The 18857-nt window shown below is 43.5% G+C and overlaps 1 protein-coding gene across 1 annotated transcript in view; it reads right to left on the bottom strand.

The window, feature by feature from the left end:
• Positions 1–18857, bottom strand: part of slc38a9 (solute carrier family 38 member 9) — a 42788-nt gene that overhangs the window by 16873 nt on the left and 7058 nt on the right. Inside the window, exons 2-7 of the mRNA XM_084034439.1 lie at positions 17140–17271; positions 12191–12320; positions 3325–3443; positions 3173–3236; positions 2968–3061; positions 1284–1454 (exon numbers count right to left, since the gene is read on the bottom strand). Of these exons, the coding sequence (XP_083890565.1) occupies positions 1284–1454; positions 2968–3061; positions 3173–3236; positions 3325–3443; positions 12191–12320; positions 17140–17237 (676 nt within the window). The 5' untranslated portion in view covers positions 17238–17271. The remainder of the gene's footprint in view (positions 1–1283; positions 1455–2967; positions 3062–3172; positions 3237–3324; positions 3444–12190; positions 12321–17139; positions 17272–18857) is intronic.

Genomic DNA, 18857 nt, shown 5'->3' on the forward strand with positions numbered 1-18857 from the left:
CTAATTATTTCTGTTTGGACCATAATACGAGGGTTCTGGAATTTGCCTCACTATCTCCGCCATCACAGTTTAGCTTGGGTTTCTTAAGGAGTTCAAGGTGCGTGTGTGAAGGAGAGGTATCGCAGGTCCTTCCTTCCTGCTGCTGTCAGACTCTACAATCAGCACTGCTCCCAATAGACCTCATTCTGCACTCTATATTGTAAATAAAAACAAATTCACTGCTGTTAATTTTGTACAATATCATGTGTATATACAAGTATATTCTATTTCTTACCTTTTTGAATTATACTGTTGATTTTTGCTATTGTTATTAATCTTATTGTTTTTTGTAACATTCTGTCCTTTGGCTGCTGTGGCAAACAAATTTCCTCGTTGAGGGACAATAAAGGAATTCTGATTCTGATTCTGAAACATTCATGAAGCAAGCGGGTATCTGAACCACAGCCTTTTACAGGAAAGGCAAAACATACTTTTGAATTACATTTCAGTTAACGTATTTTCATTCAAGTTTTTCATTGTATTAGGCCTGTTTTCAAATTCAAATTAATTTCATTTAAAAATTAAATATATTTTTGGGCTTCCTCCTGTGTACCACTAGAGGGAGCTCACGTACCGCAGTTTGATAATCAGTGGTCTAGATTAAGAAAGACAGTGGCACAGACTAATTCATGATGAGCAACAAGCCGGGACTCAGTTCTTGAACAGCAGCAAGCGGTCTGAAAAAAAGCATACCACTCTCTCCTCTTTCAACATCAGTGTGTGACCTCACAAATACACTTCTGGAAGAATGGTCAAAAAGTCCCATAAACACACTCCTAAACCTTGTGGAAAGCCTTCCAGAAGAGTTGAAGCTGTTATAGCTGCAAAGGGTGGACCGACACTATGGATTAAGAATGGGGTGTCTATTAAGTTCATATGCCAGTCAAGGCAGGTGAGGGAATACTTTTGGCAATATAGTGTATATTACCCTGGAAACATAACTGAACATGTAGATTAGTTGTATAAAAACAAGAGAGAGACATTAAGAGACAGGGTTGATATATATACACACACACACAACATATATTCCAGTGCAATCATGGCTAAATGTTACATCATTTACTAACTAAATGTTTAAAGTCATAATGCAAACATATATAATATGATATGGACTCACATGGCAAGGCAGCACACATCAGCCATGATGCACAGTGTCAGAGCTGATGAGTGTTGCATTTAAAGTGCTGAATCATCCGTTAAAATGATCACCATAATTATGTGACATGTCTTCGGTTGTGACTTACTGTAGATGAACTGTCCAGTGTTGTAGAGGAAATTGGACATGAGAACCCAGTAAACCACCATGGCTCCAATAAGTGACACCATGGAGAAGACCAAGCTGGACCACTGGCCAAATTTGCCAAAGTAGTAGCGACAAACATCAGGGAACTCCCAGTCGGTTGTATTCATGTAGGCTGGACAGAAGACAGACAAGGAACAGATGTTGTGTATGCTGCTGGTCTTATGGCTTTTACATCAAAATGATCCCTCTCCCTGTAGGCTGTTGGTTTTGGCTGAGTGAAAGCCGGGCCTGCCGGACCAAACACCACCTAAAGTGAGTCAACCGCACCAGAAAGAGAGGGCGGAGAGCTGAGATGGAGGCTAAGCTAACCCAGTAAGGACCAAAGGCTACTCCACTACCCAGCATGCTCCTGGCTGTCAGATGTCTGCATGAATCACTTTGGGATGATGACGCTTTGTTTTTTCCTGAGTGAGTCATTCAGAATGTGTTACAGCTCTGAGGCTGACTGCGGTCTAAAATCATGGATGCATCAGTGGCTGATCTGATGGTATGTCCCTAAAGAAAAACTAAACGAATAACACCTACTCGCTTGCCCTTTATTTTGAAAAGCGTTCTTCTCTCATGCACCTCACGATCGCTGCCTGCTGGTGGACCTGTCTAACTGCACCTTTAAGCCCTGATTATGCTTCCGCGTGTGATCACGCAACGGCCACGCAGTTGCTTGGAGACCGTGATGGTTCTGCGTTGGGTTTACGTGTCGAAATGCAATTCAATGCCACACCGGTAAAGGGCGCTATGTTTTTTGTAAAGACTGACCGACCGACCGAGACTCTTGACGTATATCGTCGTTAGCCTCGTTATAGCCTATTTGTTTACTTTCCGGCTTTAAACGTCCACAATTTTTCAGAACTTGGTGTTTTATTTCTTTGTGCAAAAGCGACAAGGTGCAAACAATAAAACGAGGTGAAAACAATAAAAGAAGCCTTTTAAAAGTTTAAATGGCGGTGTTTATGAGTGGAAACCGGATAGCGGTCTCCAGCGGATGTAGTTAGCGGACCAATCACAGCTGATGCCGCTGCGTTGGTGTTGAGTCGCCTCGACGCGCGTCTAGGATTTTTGGGAGGTACACGTCAGGCCCTTGCGTTGGACGTAAGGGGGGTCCGCAAGGACGTAAGGGGTCCGCAAGCCCCCTTGGCGTAGTGTCGACGAGGAAGCATAACTCAGCCTTTACTTTACAGAATTCAATTCAGATCCCTGCAGTACGGATTGGACAAAATGATATCACACATACAAATGGTTCACAAACTCACAGGAATGCAGACCCAGTTTCACACAGAGAAATGGACCCGTAAATGCGTAACTATGATATGTATTTTTTGTGAAGAAACTATTTGCAAGTTAAAGAATGCGTGTTTGTGGATCGTGAAACATTTATTTATAGTATTCTGTGGATTTACAACATTGCTGTGCTTTTACAGATCATAAAGTCCAATAAAAACTTCCATAGTTTCTATTGTTTCAGTCATTTTCTCAAAATGAATATGAGTATCTTGAAGAAAATCAATGAAACACACTACATAATTATAATGGGAGATGACTGTGCTGGTATCCACAAGTTAGTGCTGTTAGTGTTTAAAGTATTTAGCAGAATAAATGATTGATTGTGAAAGTGTTGGTGGACTTACGTATGGCCTTTGGTGACTTGAGGACAATGTAACAACAGTAGAGCATCAGTAGGCCTGTGAAGACCAGGATGAGGATCCCCAGAGTGAAACCAGCCTACAGGGACAGAGACAACACTGATTGATCCTGGAAATGTAATTAGGATACATAACGTATGAATCAGTGAGGTTAAAACCAAGCAGGTAGTCTGTGAATGAAGTCAATCACCTGTTTAATGCCCCACGGTATGCTGAGTATCGATGTTCCCATCATTGTGTTCCAGATAGCGAAGCTGAGAGCAGAGAAGCATCACAGTCACGTGAACATGTGTGTACGTTGTCTCTGGATGGACTACACAGTCTACCTGACAGGCTGCTTACATGGTGATGATGCTGGGGTTTTTAGAGGACGGGTCGCTGCCTGTCACCTTGAATGCCGTCCCCAGAGGACTGTAGATGTAGATATCCTCTGGACCCGGGACCACATGGTTTGGAGGACTCTGAAGGAAACAAACAGCTATATTCAGTACAATTAGAATATAGCTTATTAGGCACTGGGCTATGATCAGATGTTTTTAATGTTTGAAAAATAAAAGAGGCAGAGGAGTTGGATGGTGATGAATATTTCCATTTCATGACCCGGCCTGTCAGCTGCGTATAAACATCGTTCTGCTCACAATCCCACAATGCAATGTGCCACTTTTACAGATGCCATGAAACGTCCCAGTGCATCCCCTACAGCTGTCAGTAAATCTCAGTTTCCTGTTCTCTACACTAGCATCTGTCCTATAGGGACTAGTAAACAATGGAGACATCACTGCTCATTATTGTTACTGTAACAGTTAGATACTGCTTGAGTCCTTAACCGCTATATTATGAGAGAATATACTGTCCATGCATCTTCTGTCACCCGTGTCTCCAACTCAGGCATCCCGAGATGGGGCTAATTGCGTGGTGGGGCAGAGTCTATAAAAGACAGTGGTGTCCGGGGCTGGCAGGTCCTTTTTTTTCAGCTCTCGCGGTGCCCTCTCCCTCCGTGAGGGCTGCTGTCTCTGGTCTTTGTCTCTGCTGCGTCGGCGCCACGCATCGCCATTATCTTTTGTTTGAACCTAGTTCTTAGTTTGAAACCTCAGTTAACCTCCTAGTGCGTAGTCCTTGCGGGCTGCCCACTGTCAAATTCTCTTTAGTTAATTTTTATCACTGTTGAGCAGGGGTTTTTGGCACGGTTTTATTTTAGGTTCAGGGAGTGTAGGGAAGATAGTTTCCCGGAAGACTCATCTAACTCCATTGTGTTTCTGTTCATGGTCAGGAGCTGGGAGGTTTGCTTTTCTTTTTGAGTTAGGTAGTCTTAGGTTTATTTTCTGTTTTGTTTTAACCAGCAGACACCCCCCTACAACTACATAAACCACCACCTTGTTCATTTTCGTTTCTTGAATACGGTAATAAACCCCTAAACCGTCACCCTCTGTCTTGTCTCTTATTGTGTTATGTTGTACCATCATTCTTCCTGTGAAAACGTAACAATTATATTAATAACCTACTTTACATCTGATGTGATAAAGGACGATAGGAGGTTTGATATGTTTTAGATTGATATCACAGCAACAAACATATGGTCTACTCAGGGTTCAATTTATGATTTCTCTGTGGGGGGATTTCCAAAAAAAAATATGGATATGCAAGTGTTGGGGACCTAACCATTAGGACTACACAATGCGGTCTACAAACCATTTCATAAGCGTAGTGCCCAAACTACATCCACCCAGACTTGGCACCAAACTGGACACTGTGGTCCCAGCCTAATGCTAAGAGCGAGCCCCTGTCCATTGAACTTGAACACCTGACATCAGGCCAAACCATCCCAGAGGCATGTCAGGTCGCCAGCGAAGTCGACATGATGGTCCCTGCCAGGACCGCAGGTGTCCCCATCCGGCTCGCCATCCATAAGGGACAGAAGATGCCTGGCTCCCAAGCATTCTTCCAGCCCTTACCCCTTTTCTGGGAACTTAACCTTACCGTCTGCAGCACGCCCCTGCTTGAGTTGAACAATCGTTCGACCTACATCCTGGTCCAAAACTTAGACGATGTCCTTTTCACATTCCCAACTGCAATGATCACCATGGCCCGTTGTGAAACCCTTCACAGTGAAGCCATTTGTGGCACGGCACTGGGAAAAGGCGGTGATCTGGTCGTCTACGCATTAACGATTCAATCGACCGAAGCAACCTCAGGTGAGACACACCAACCACCTGAGGAACCCTATTCGGGCTTCGAGTCTGAGATAACCCAACAGCTTGCCAAAGCAGATGCCCTCACTACCGAGGACCAGAGAGACGCGCTACGGAAGTTGTTCCACGACTTCCAGCCGATCTTCTCCCGAGACTCGCAGGACTGTGGGGAGACCCAACTTCACACGGTCCGCATCCTCACTGATCCGAATGCGCCACCGACCTTCGTACGCCAGTACAGGATCCCGTTAGCCGCATACGAGTCTATCCGAGACATCCTGGATAAATTGCTGGAGAAGCAAATCATCCGGGAATGCAACTCAACATATAATTCTCCAATCTGGCTGGTCTTGAAACCCACTGGGAAATCTTCAGGGAACCCCGGGGGGTCCCCTGGAGCGGCCTAAGCTATATAATCCGGCGCCGCCGGAAGAACTTTCTCTTTCCACCGTAACTCGCGTTACAATAGGAGGTGAACATTACGTCTGCAGCGTTTTCCTTTGTCCTAGGCCGCAGTCTTTCCCCCAAACTCGCTGGACGAGCAACAGACTGTTTTACCCCTCTTTTCCTCTACTCGTTTTATTTTTATTTTGTTTATCATTTTGGATCCTGAGGAGACCGCCACGACAGCGCGACTCTCCTGTTCCCCGCGGTAAGAAGAAAACTTTCTTCGTCCCAGCTGCCAGCAGAACGGATAACTCGACCCGTCTTTGTCTGAAATCAGCTGACTAAATCGCCGAGCCCCGCGATTGTTCCTCGTTCCCTGCAGAAGGAAGAATTACTAACGGTTTTCTTCAACCAATTGGATCCGGCGCTGAACAAGCGCCCACGAACTGCCGTCCGTTGCCTGCGTCAAGGAACGCCATCACTGCACGGACGGAACCCTCACATCGACGCATCTCACATCGACAAAAGTAAGAGGCTATTTGTCTGGGCAGAAGCAGAGATTCGATAGTGTAGGACATGCTTGTAATTCTTGTTAATGTGTTTTAAGTTCTGATCGCGGATCGCCGAGTCCGTTTGTTCTCTCTCTCTCGACACACACACGCACACACACACACGCACGCACACATACGCACACACACACACTCCACGTGTGTCTCTCCTTCTGTTTAGCTTAGTTTTGTTGTGTTAGGTAGTTAGGTAATAAGGCTTTGTTAATTGCAGTGTTATTGATTGTGATCATTATTACTGATTTTCCATCCATCCATTGTCTACCGCTTATCCTGTATTCAGGGTCGCGGGGGGGCTGGAGCCGATCCCAGCTGTCATTGGGCGAAGGCAGGGTACACCCTGGTCGCCAGTCTATCACAGAGCCGACATGTAGAGACAAACAACCATTCACGCTCACATTCACACCTACGGGCAATTTTAGAGTCACCAATTAACCTATCCCCATGCATGTCTTTGGACTGTGGGAGGAAGCCGGAGAACCCGGAGAGAACCCACGCTTACACGGGGAGAACATGCAAACTCCACACAGAAGGAACCCGGGCCGACCGGGAATCGAACCCGGGACCCTCTTGCTATTACTGATTTTAATAAATCTTATTATATTATAACTAGTGGTCTCTTGTGCTTGTTGTGTATACGTCACTGGATAACAGCAGGTTGTGAAGGCTAGTGCTTGAATTTCACGCCCTTCTTAATTGTTAGATTGTTTTTATGCTTCCATGCCAATGATCACGATGATTGGCATGTGAGTATAAAACCTTTATATTGAGACTGAATACAGTTTTAGGTTATCTTTTCCCTGATCCCAGGGTGGTGCCCCGTTTATTCATGATTATATCATGATAATATATTAAATATTATTATTATACCGATAATCATATTGATATTAATAATTAACTGTTGAAAACCAAATCTGCTCCTGCTACAACCCCAACACAACTAAATATAGGCGATAAACATAACGTCCCATACACATTTTAAACAGGCAAAATTAGTGTTGAAATCTAAAAACAATGTCCACATTTAACAGCGTAAAACAGCAAATAAACACATCATTCGTTAACCACTCCATTCAGATGTTAGTTTGCATAATGGCTTTACTACATGTTAAGGCAACTTTTATTACTCGTCATGTCAAGCTATTTGTAATTAAAATATTCTGCTGCTGCTTTTCAGAGAACCCCACTGATATTTGAGTTAACTGTGTTCATGGGAGCCGGTCCTCACTCTAATGGTGCTCCCACCGAACTCCAACATGGGTTCTACTGGAACCATGGATGGGAAAACACCTCTCTGCATGATTCATCTCACCCACAAACAGCTGACGTGGCAGTTTGTAGCGGCGTCAACTACAACAGGTCTGTGGTTCCAGTCAGCCAACAGGAGAAGAAAACAACGCAGACGCGGTGCGATAATGACATCAAGCCTTTTTAAAGCTTTAATAGCTGAGTCAGCACATGTGACTTCGGCTGTAGACTTGTCAACAGTGACTACAAAAGAGTGAACACACTACAGAGGAGTTCTGATTCAGATTTGAAGGTACAGTTCCCTGAGTTTCATGAAAAACACAGCAGTCCTCACTGCTCATTGTTCTGTGTTGCAGCTGCTTAATAAACTGTAGTTCTTAATACATATACATTTAATAATATAATATATTTTACAAAAGAAACATCCTACTGTGTATATTGTTACACACCAACACACTTTGTGACTAAAATACTGGCTAATAAATTAACTACCATGTAATGAGTGTCATTTAATTCATTATAAGACACAAGTACAAAGTTTAAGTCTTGTTAGTGCATTTGTAACATTTTACTCAAAAGTAGCTTAACCGTGTCATGTGATCTGCAGCTCTGCACATTGACCACACGGTCCAGCCAGATATCAGGTTTCACCTCTTGTTCAAATCTCTACAGCTGACGGCAGATCTTCCCTTAAAAGGAACCCCGGCTATGAAGACATGTAGTTCTTAAAAGATAAATGTGTGATATAAAAAACCTTCTTGATGTCTTCGTTTTTATAAAATTTGTAAAAATAGTTTAACTCGTAGGTCGCCATTGTTGTTAACGTCGCAATGCACTCTGGGTAGTGACGTCAAATGGTTGCACCAGCCGGCTTCGGGATCCTTTTGTGACTGTTCAGCGACATAAACATGTCATTTGTTCAGCCTTTTCAATTTGAACCCGAGCGAAACATGAATGAGGAGGACAGCACTGACAATATTTCACAAAACGAGCATAAAAATGAAGAGCAAGAAAGACGGGATGAGGCGAGAGTGGGACAAAACCGGTGGTGTATGTGCGGCAACTGCGTCTCAACCGAGAGGGAGAGTGTTTGTTGTCAAGAGCTTCCAAAATTATTAGCATCCAGAGCTGTCGTGTGCTTAATAGATAATTAGCCTGTTGCGTGGCCACGGGCCGTCCGCGGGCCGTTTTGCACTAGTTTCGCATTCATTCCGCTTAATCGCATATTATTTTCAATGCATCTGCGTCATATTATTCATCATTTGAAAGCTGAGAATCTCGTGAATCGAACAAAGCAAGCCGTTTTAGGATCACGGAGACACATCGAAAGCAAACACAGCGTTCCCTACCTTTCGAGCTGTCTGGAAGTCCAAAAACAACATGTAGCATGACAATCCCGATATCCAGAGAAAGGTAAGAGTCCAACGAACAAACGTAGCCACTTCGTTTAGTCCCACGAGCACGCTAACTCCGGTAGTCATCCATAACACGCCATGTGTTTACTTTGCGATTTCTCTGTAGAAGATTTTTGTTTATCGCTTTGTAACGCTTTACGGCGGAGCGGTACTTATCGATGTTTAACGCGCATTTCACTCGCTCCCCGAGGGCGTTTAGGCTCCTTATGTGGGAAAATTGTCGGAAAAGCATTTGATTTTAGTCTTCGTTTACACCCAGCCGCTCCGGTGAGCTCTTTCAGCAGTTGTGGTCGACTAAAAGCCTCAAATGCATCAGGAGAAAAATGTAGAGAACACAGCCGCGGATCTTTGGGAAGTTGTGTCCGTCCACAGGCATCTTCCCACTCCTTTCTCCTCTTCTTGTCAGTAGGAAAGCAGTGTAAACTAACATCACTCCCCTTGTTGCCTTTTGACTGGAAATCGCATCCAAAAGCAGTACAATGTGGCATTTTACTTGAAATTACTTAACAAATGCACGTAAACAAACACTAGCGTCAATAGCTATTCTACCGAGTACAACCATTCTACGGCATCGCCCCCAGAGTGCATTGCGCACGGAAAACATGGCGTCCTACGTAGGTCAAAATATATACTAAATATTATATGTTTTTAAAGCAATGACAACATTTTGTGTGCTTCTAACAACATATTTTAGTACAAGAGAACAATTGTGGCGTATTAGGGCCTACAAGTCTTCATAGCCGGGGTTCCTTTTAACAGAACAAGATTCCTGAACATGTTTCTGATCCAGATGGATCCCAACACGTTCTGATCCAGATGGATCTGAACACGTTTATGATCCAGATGGATCTGAACACATTTCTGAACATGTTTCTGATCCAGATGGATCCCAACACTTCTATGATCCAGATGGATCCCAACACGTTTCTGATCCAGATGGATCCCAACATGTTTCTGATTCAGATGGATCCCAACACGTTTCTCAACATGTTTTTGAGCCAGATGGATCCCAACACGTTTCTGATCCAAATGGATCTGAACACGTTTCTGATCCAGATGGATCCCAACGTTATGATCCAGAATCTGGATCTGAACACATTTCTGCTCCAGATGGATCCCAACACGTTTCTGATCCAGATGGATCTGAACACGTTTCTCAACACTTTTCTGATCCAGATGGATCCCAACACTTTTCTGATCCAGATGGATCCCAACACGTTTCTGATCCAAATGGATCTGAACACGTTTCTGATCCAGATGGATCCCAACACGTTTCTGATCCAGATGGATCCCAACACGTTTCTCAACATGTTTCTGATCCAGATGGATCCCAACACGTTTCTGATCCAGATGGATCCCAACACGTTTCTCAACATGTTTCTGATCCAGATGGATCCCAACACTTTTATGAGCCAGATGGATCCCAACACATTTCTGATCCAAATGGATCTGAACACGTTTCTGATCCAGATGGATCCCAACAGGTTATGATCCAGATGGATCTGAACACGTTTCTGATCCAGATGGATCCCAACACATTTTTGAACCAGATGGATCCCAACACGATTCTGATCCAGATGGATCTGAACACGTTTCTGATCCAGATGGATCCCAACACATTTTTGAACCAGATGGATCCCAACACGTTTCTGATCCAGATGGATCTGAACACGTTTCTGATCCAGATGGTTCCCAACACGTTTCTGATCCAGATGGTTCCCAACATGTTTCTGATCCAGATGGATCTGAACACGTTTATGATCTAGATGGACCCCAACATGTTTCTGATCCAGATGGATCCCAACACGTTTATGATCCAGACGGATCTGAACACGTTTCTGAACATGTTTCTGATCCAGATGGATCTCAACACGTTTCTGATCCAGATGGATCCCAATATGTTTCTCAACATGTTTATGATCCAGATGGATCTCAACCCTATCTGATCCAGATGGATCCCAACACGTTTCTGATCCAGATGGATCCCAACACGTTTCTCAACATGTTAATGATCCATATGGATCTCAACACGTTTCTGATCCAGATGGATCCCAACACGTTTCTGATCCAAATGGATCCCAACACGTTTCTGATCCAGATGGATCCCAACACGTTTCTCAACATGTTTCTGATCCAGATGGATCCCAACACGTTTCTGATCCAGATGGATCCCAACACGTTTCTCAACATGTTTCTGATCCAGATGGATCCCAACACTTTTATGAGCCAGATGGATCCCAACACGTTTCTGATCCAAATGGATGTGAACACGTTTCTGATCCAGATGGATCCCAACAGGTTATGATCCAGATGGATCTGAACATGTTTCTGATCCAGATGGATCCCAACACATTTTTGAACCAGATGGATCCCAACACGATTCTGATCCAGATGGATCTGAACACGTTTCTGATCCAGATGGATCTGAACACGTTTCTGATCCAGATGGATCCCAACACATTTTTGAACCAGATGGATCCCAACACGATTCTGATCCAGATGGATCTGAACACGTTTCTGATCCAGATGGATCCCAACGCGTTTTTGAACCAGATGGATCCCAACACGTTTCTGATCCAGAAGGATCTGAACACGTTTCTGATCCAGATGGTTCCCAACACGTTTCTGATCCAGATGGTTCCCAACATGTTTCTGATCCAGATGGATCTGAACACGTTTATGATCTAGATGGACCCCAACATGTTTCTGATCCAGATGGATCCCAACACGTTTATGATCCAGACGGATCTGAACACGTTTCTGAACATGTTTCTGATCCAGATGGATCTCAACACGTTTCTGATCCAGATGGATCCCAATATGTTTCTCAACATGTTTATGATCCAGATGGATCTCAACCCTATCTGATCCAGATGGATCCCAACACGTTTCTGATCCAGATGGATCCCAACACGTTTCTCAACATGTTAATGATCCATATGGATCTCAACACGTTTCTGATCCAGATGGATCCCAACACGTTTCTGATCCAAATGGATCCCAACACGTTTCTGATCCAGATGGATCCCAACACGTTTCTCAACATGTTAATGATCCAGATGGATCTCAACACGTTTCTGATCCAGATTGATCCTAACACGTTTCTGAACATGTTTCTGATCCAGATGGATCCCAACACGTTTCTGATTCAAATGGATCCCAACACTTTTATGATCCAGATGGATCTGAACACGTTTCTGATCCAGATCGAGATAAACGAAGTAGGATTGTTTACAATGCTTCTTACACACACAGAACTACAATGTGGTTAATGCAACATACCAAAAATAATAAACATAGGTCAATACAAAGTGTGTGTGTGTGTGTGTGTGTGTGTGTGTGTGTGTGTGTGTGTGTGTGTGTGTGTGTGTGTGTGTGTGTGTGTGTGTGTGGTAGGACCTACCAGCAGTCTGTCAGAGGAGCCCGTCAGTCTGCTGTAGTAATGGACTCTGCTGTTGAGGATGGCTGCCTCAGCTGAGACCCTCTCCTGGGGGTCCTCATCTACGATGTTCCTGGGCTCTACGTAGAAAGGCCTAGAAGAAAAGACAACCGTCAATCTATCAAACCATTTTCATCATAGATTAAATAAAGTCATGAACGAACAGCTTCTCCAATGAGAAGATCTGCTGCTCTGCGTAAGTTCATCATCATTCTGAAGCCCTTTACACACCGGTGGCCCCACAAATAATAATTAATGACAATAAACAACACAGAGATGCTGCAAATAGCTTGTATGCAAAATATACCAATGACAAAAAGAGCAGCTTCAAAAACATATAGTTATTTTCATATTTGCATATAATTCACTTTCACTCATCATTTCAAAGACACGACTTGATAATAAAGTAATTAAGAAATCAAAAATGAAATGTATCCCCACATTAGATTTAATACAAAACATAAATACAAACACTATTTGTTTTGTTTGGAACCTTAAACATGTCTTGTCTGAAAGAATTCATCCAGCAAACTGTACGTGTATGTGACTTATTGGAAGGGAGTGTTCATCATGCTTTTTGTCCTGGAAAGCTAGTTGGTCACTGTGAAATACCTAACTGGATTAAAATTCCCAGAAACACACACACACACACACACACACACACACACACACACACACACACACACACACACACACACACACACACACACACACACACACACACACACACACACACACACACACACACACACACACACACACACACACACACACACACCTACCTTGTGTAAGTCTTAGTATTTGCTTGTCGAGCAGATTCCAAGACACCACAAAACACAAACCTTAGTTCACTTTTTACAGTTGTTGATTGCATAGACCAACACATACATATACATGCAAAGAAAGGAATTTAAATAAAACACAACAAGGAGAAAAAGATAGATATTGTTTTGTCTTTATCATGTTAATAAACCAATGATATGTTCTTATGATCTTATCCAGACATTCCAAAAGAGACGGGGATGCTTCACGCATGACTCAGCAACTGAAGTACAACTCTGTACTCGTGTTACTATATGTACTATACTAAATCAAAATTAAAACTTTATACAGCACTTTTCATACACCGGGTGTGCAGCACAAAGTGCTTTACACAAGAAAGATAAAAACAATAAAGAAAGTCCCTCCCTCCCACCCCCCATACTACACACACACACACACACACAACCGACAACATGGCAAGGCACTGAGGATTGAGGAAGCGCCGTCGTTGGGGCCATCCACGCTGGGAGGACTCACAGGCTGTGCCACGGGGGGCACCAGTGCCCAGGCCCTCCGACCCTGACAGACAACAGCTGGTCGGGCCAAAGGGACCCAAGGACAGTACCCCCAGCAGCAGCCCGGACTCAGCTCCCAGCGTGGATGACCTCCCTGAGGAAACTCTGGAGTTAAAACTTACAAACTAAAGACATAAGATAGGATAAAAACCTTAACAAAAAATAAATAAATGGAGTGAACGGTTAAAAGGATAAGAACACATAAGGTAATAAATAAAATACAATTGTACCATAGGTAAATAAAACAAATACAATTATTTAAGATTAATATTGTCTTAAAAAGCAAGCTAGAAGGAACAACATAAAATATGATAGAACCACATAAGAATTGAATAAAAATGTAAATATTAGTTAAAAGCCTGATTAAAAAGATGTGTCTTTAACCTGCCTTTAAAAATGTCAACAGTCTCTGCAGACCTTAGGTTCTCCGGCAGGCTGTTCCACAGGTGGGGGCTGTAGTGACTAAATGCTGCCTCACCGTGGGTTTTAGTTCTTGGTTTTGGTATGGATAAAAGGCCGGTGCCGGAGGAGGATCTCAAGGTCCGCAAGGGTTGATATGGTAAAAGCAGTTCAGATAAGTAAGACATTTAAAAACCAGTAAAAGAACATTAAAATCGATCCTGAAGCGGACGGGGAGCCAATGCAGCGATTTTAAAACTGGTGTAATGTGCCCTCTGGTCCTCGTCAGCACGCGTGCGGCTGAGTTTTGTAATAATTAGAGATTTAGAGTACTCTTTTTGGGAAGACCAGAGAGCAGGGCATTACAATAATCTAGATGACAGGAAATAAAACCATGCATTAGCACCTCCGTACTGGCCTGGGAGAGAAACGGGCGGACTCTGGCTATGTTCTTAAGATGATAAAAACCTATTTTTGTCATATTTCTGATATGTGGGATCAAATTCAGCTCAGAATCGAAAATCACGCCCAGATTTTTTACTGACTGTGCTGGTTTAAGATCTTGTAGTTTTGGTAAAAGTTTCTCTCTCTGGCCTTCAGGACCTATAACTAAAACCTCCGTTTTGTCCTGGTTGAGCTGTAGGAAGTTCACTGCCATCCATGACTTGATGTCTACAATGCAGTTAAAAAGGGCGTCAGTTTTCCCTGTGTCATCAGGAGACACGGCCATGTACAGTTGTGTATCATCAGTGTAGCTATGGAAGCTGATGCCGTGTCTCCTGGGCCCAGTATTTCAAAAGTGATCCACTGGATTATCCTGGTCGGATTGGATTAAATCGTGATCTGATCTGAAAACTGGGTATTTCAACACAGATCCTGAAGATCAGGATTCAGCTTTGGTAATCCAATCCTCCCTTGAATCCAGATAAAGGGCTGGATTTGGGTATTTCAAAACGAGATCTGGATCAGCTTGATACCAAAATTTCAGGATCATTTGGATCCCACCTCAGAGAAGGATTTGACTTGGATTGACAATGTCTCAGCTCCGCTTCTCCTAGATATTGTTACTCAAGATGTTCATTACACTTAATCTAAATTGTCAATGCATTACTTGAAACAAATTGGAGTAATTTAAGAACATTTAAGGTGTAGCAAAAGTCTTTGGCTATATGTTTGTGTACAAACTGATTATTTTACTTAACCAAATCAGATGCTATTTTGCTTTAAATTACCACAATTATGTTTAGTGAGAGCCTTCTACATAAAGGGAGACAAATTAGGATGGAAAAAATGTATCTAATTGTGTCACTGATTAAGCAATAATACATGAAAATAATGCAACTACAATTTCAAACACTTTATTCAAAATCCAACAACTTATCACTGCAATTGAATTGAAGCATTTCCAAGGATTTCCAGCACTCATACAGACCCTGTCCTTAATAGCTGAGTGGGCTCTGAAAGTAGAAGAAAAGGAAGGAGTATGAGTGATATCTTTGTCTTCATTTGGAATCCACAATAGTCACAGAAATCGTGTGCATGATGACAACAGCATGATTTCCCCAGCATTACTGTAGCATTCTGACACTTCTGAATGAACTGCATAGTTCATACACAACACACATACACAGTGTGTGGTCTGTACACATGTAGCCTATTTTCAGTCTGCTGTGTTGCCAATGACGTAACGCTAATAAACTCTGAACAGGTTGATGTTAGTTTAAACAGTTATGGTATAATGTACGTCAGATTAATTACCTTGTAAATCAAACCACGGACCGCAAAATTCGTAAACAAAGCCAGCGACCGCTAGCACGGTAGCTGCACACAGAAGTCAATGGAGCAGAGTTAGCTACCGTTAGCACGGCCGAGATCGCTACAGCCTGGTTTTCATTACGTGACATTCATATATATAGCTAGCACGATATGTTGGTTAGCGTTCATATGGTCGTTAAACCGCTAAACATTAGACGACGGTCAACTTACATTTTAGACGTGAAAGTCGCGCTCCCAGCTGCTACTTCCGTGAAGTAGTCGCCATGTTTCAGATCCGGAGGCGGAGACTTGAGACTTGGTAATCCGTATCCAGCCAGGTCGGGATCACGGTGATCCACCCGGCCAGTGTTTTGAAATACTCAGATAAAGTCAGCAGGATCACCTTGATCCATGACTGAGAAAAGGAGGATTTCATTATCCGGATTATTCTGATCCGGATTACAAGTTTTGAAATACTGGGCCCTGATGACATCCCCAAGAGGAAGCATGTAAAGATTAAAAAGAAGTGGACCTAAAACTGAAACAATGAAAGGTTAACTTTTGCTCGTCTCGCATATTTACAAAACTCTTCAACTGCAAGTGAAGTTGCTGTGCATCAAATACGTGTTGATGATACAATGGCGGCCTCGTACGAGCAACTACCGGCGATTTATCTTCTTCGGATCTACGCTTTGAGCTCGTGGAATCCTCCGGTGGTGCGTCGCCCTGGTAACACATCTTCACCACGTCACCGACTTTTCCGGCTTGTGAGGCGACAGTGCTATAACCTCTACACCACAGCTTGAACCCTCCTCCGTTTCCATTCTGATATAAGCAGCTTGATCTGATATGCCAAATGGTGGGGAGAGAACCCTTGAATAGAGAACTCCAACAATCCAGACTAGTCCTAGAAGTCCTGATAGAAGTCTAAGGTCTAAGGTCAAGACGAGGGATGTGTCTGGGTCAACAGAACACCATGCAGCTCGTTCACTCAATCTGGCTGCATGCACGCAGCACAGTTGATGACCAAAGAGAACTCTGGTGGGGGGAGCCAACATGGACACGTCATCAGATGCTTGAAGATTGGTGAGCAGAGAGCTTTTAGTGATGATTACACCAGACTCCATCACCCTTGGGAGTGCCAGACTCATCCACATGGAAAACAGGGGGGGGGGGGGGGGAGTATAGAGGTTCAGAGAAACGCTTGGTTTGGCTCTGTACAACCCTGCTGTAAATGTTGTTGTATGGATGTACACACATGATGAAATATAACGTATTCATTATGACTGAGTGTGCCAGTACATGCACAGAACTATTTGACTTTATTGAACAACATGAATGAGTGCGTATCTCACAGGACATACAGGCGTAGCACTGGTCCATCCTGCATATTGACTGGTGTAGTGTTTTGGTGTCCTGTACCTTTTAGCCTTTACGTCCAGCGAGTCAGCGGAGCCTCGGTGAGAGTAGCTTTCTGCAGTCTGTTCTGAGCTCAACAGAGGCCTGGAGTCGTCCTCCATGATGACTTATCACCTGTCAGCTCTCACCACCTGACTAGGAGTACACATTGTAAAAACAAATCAGTGACTGTCACACAGAAACCATAAACATTCATTCTGTCATATACCTGCAATAATATAAAGTTGACCTTTTCCAAAACTTCTCTCTGACTTATGAATGTGTTGTTGCACCTTCCACTGGTTCTGTAAAGGCTTACTTGCCCCGATACTATAATTCATCAGCGGTTATCAAATAACAAAGACTAAAGTTCATTTTCATGTTCTTTATTAGGGCCACGGGGCAATCGCACCGAGCACTATTGTTATTCAGTGGATTTTTTCCTAGTTATTATTTTCTTCTTTCCTCTTCCGGACGCGTGCCATTACTTTTCTTAGCCGAACACGAATTTTTCGCGACGTAAGTCGCGAAAAACCACCGAAATTTTCCCATTGAAATGAATGGGACGAGCAAAAAAAAAAGAAGCAGAAATCGTAGCTTTTCAAACGCCTGCTGCTCAGGCATACTTTCACCTAGAAACTCCATTTAAACTTTAAAACGTAGACACAAGTCTTGTGTCCTGGTGTGTCAATCCACGTTTCAATAGGTCATATAGTTTCTAGGGGTGTAACGGTACATGTATTTGTATTGAACCGTTTCGGTACGGGGTGCTCGGTTCGGAACGTAGGCGTACCGAACGAGTTTCCATACGGACATATTAAGTAGAGGACCGCATTTGTGGAGCGTGCTGCAGCCGCACATGCGCAGTTGCGCACACCGCGACACAATAAACAGCAGTAGTAGCGGACGTCATGGCTAATGCCGCTAGCGTTGGCAACAAGCCAGAGTTGGAGGACCCTCCCGCGACATTAAGGTCTCCCGTTTGGGAACACTTCGGCAAAGCGGTTTGCCGACATTGTTCATGTGAGGTCGGGTATGTTTCTGGCAACACGTCAAACCTGTTGACGCATTTGAAACGGCACCACCCCCACATGAACATCGCTACAACGAGGAGAAAGACGAGCGTAGCGTTAAGGCGGGTCCACACCGCACCGACTGCCCGACTCGCGTCGGTAAATGAAGTCGGGCTACTTAATATGGCCGACTCGAATGGCGGATTACACATTTGAATCGGCTGAAATGAACGCCGACGTGGGCCGATTCGAGCGACCGCACCAAGGAGACTCATGTCACGGACGCCGACTCTCTCAAAGACGCCGATTTTCGGTCCGGTGTGGACCCGCCTTTAGTGCAAACACAGCTCCGCACCGCATTTAAACAGCCTCTCCCTGCCCTGTTCAATTTTGCACATCAGATGGAGAATTTTTTTTAAAGAAACAGTCTGTTATTTTTATTTATTTTTATTTTTTAAATAAATATTTTAAATACTTGTATTTATATTTTTGAGCAGCATTCTAGCTCCAGTGCATGTTCCTACTGTTAAAAGCACAAAAGTAATAAACAACTAGCACATTTATATTTTGCATTTTGTTTTCTTACTGTACCGAAAATGAACCGAACCGTGACCTCAAAACCGAGGTACGTACCGAACCGAGATTTTTGTGTACCGTTACACCCCTAATAGTTTCTGATCAATCACTGTTCAATGACCATGATCGTTTTGGGAGAAATCATGAGATTAT

Source organism: Eutrigla gurnardus, assembly GCF_963514095.1.
Source record: "Eutrigla gurnardus genome assembly, chromosome: 19".
NCBI lineage: Eukaryota > Metazoa > Chordata > Actinopteri > Perciformes > Triglidae > Eutrigla > Eutrigla gurnardus.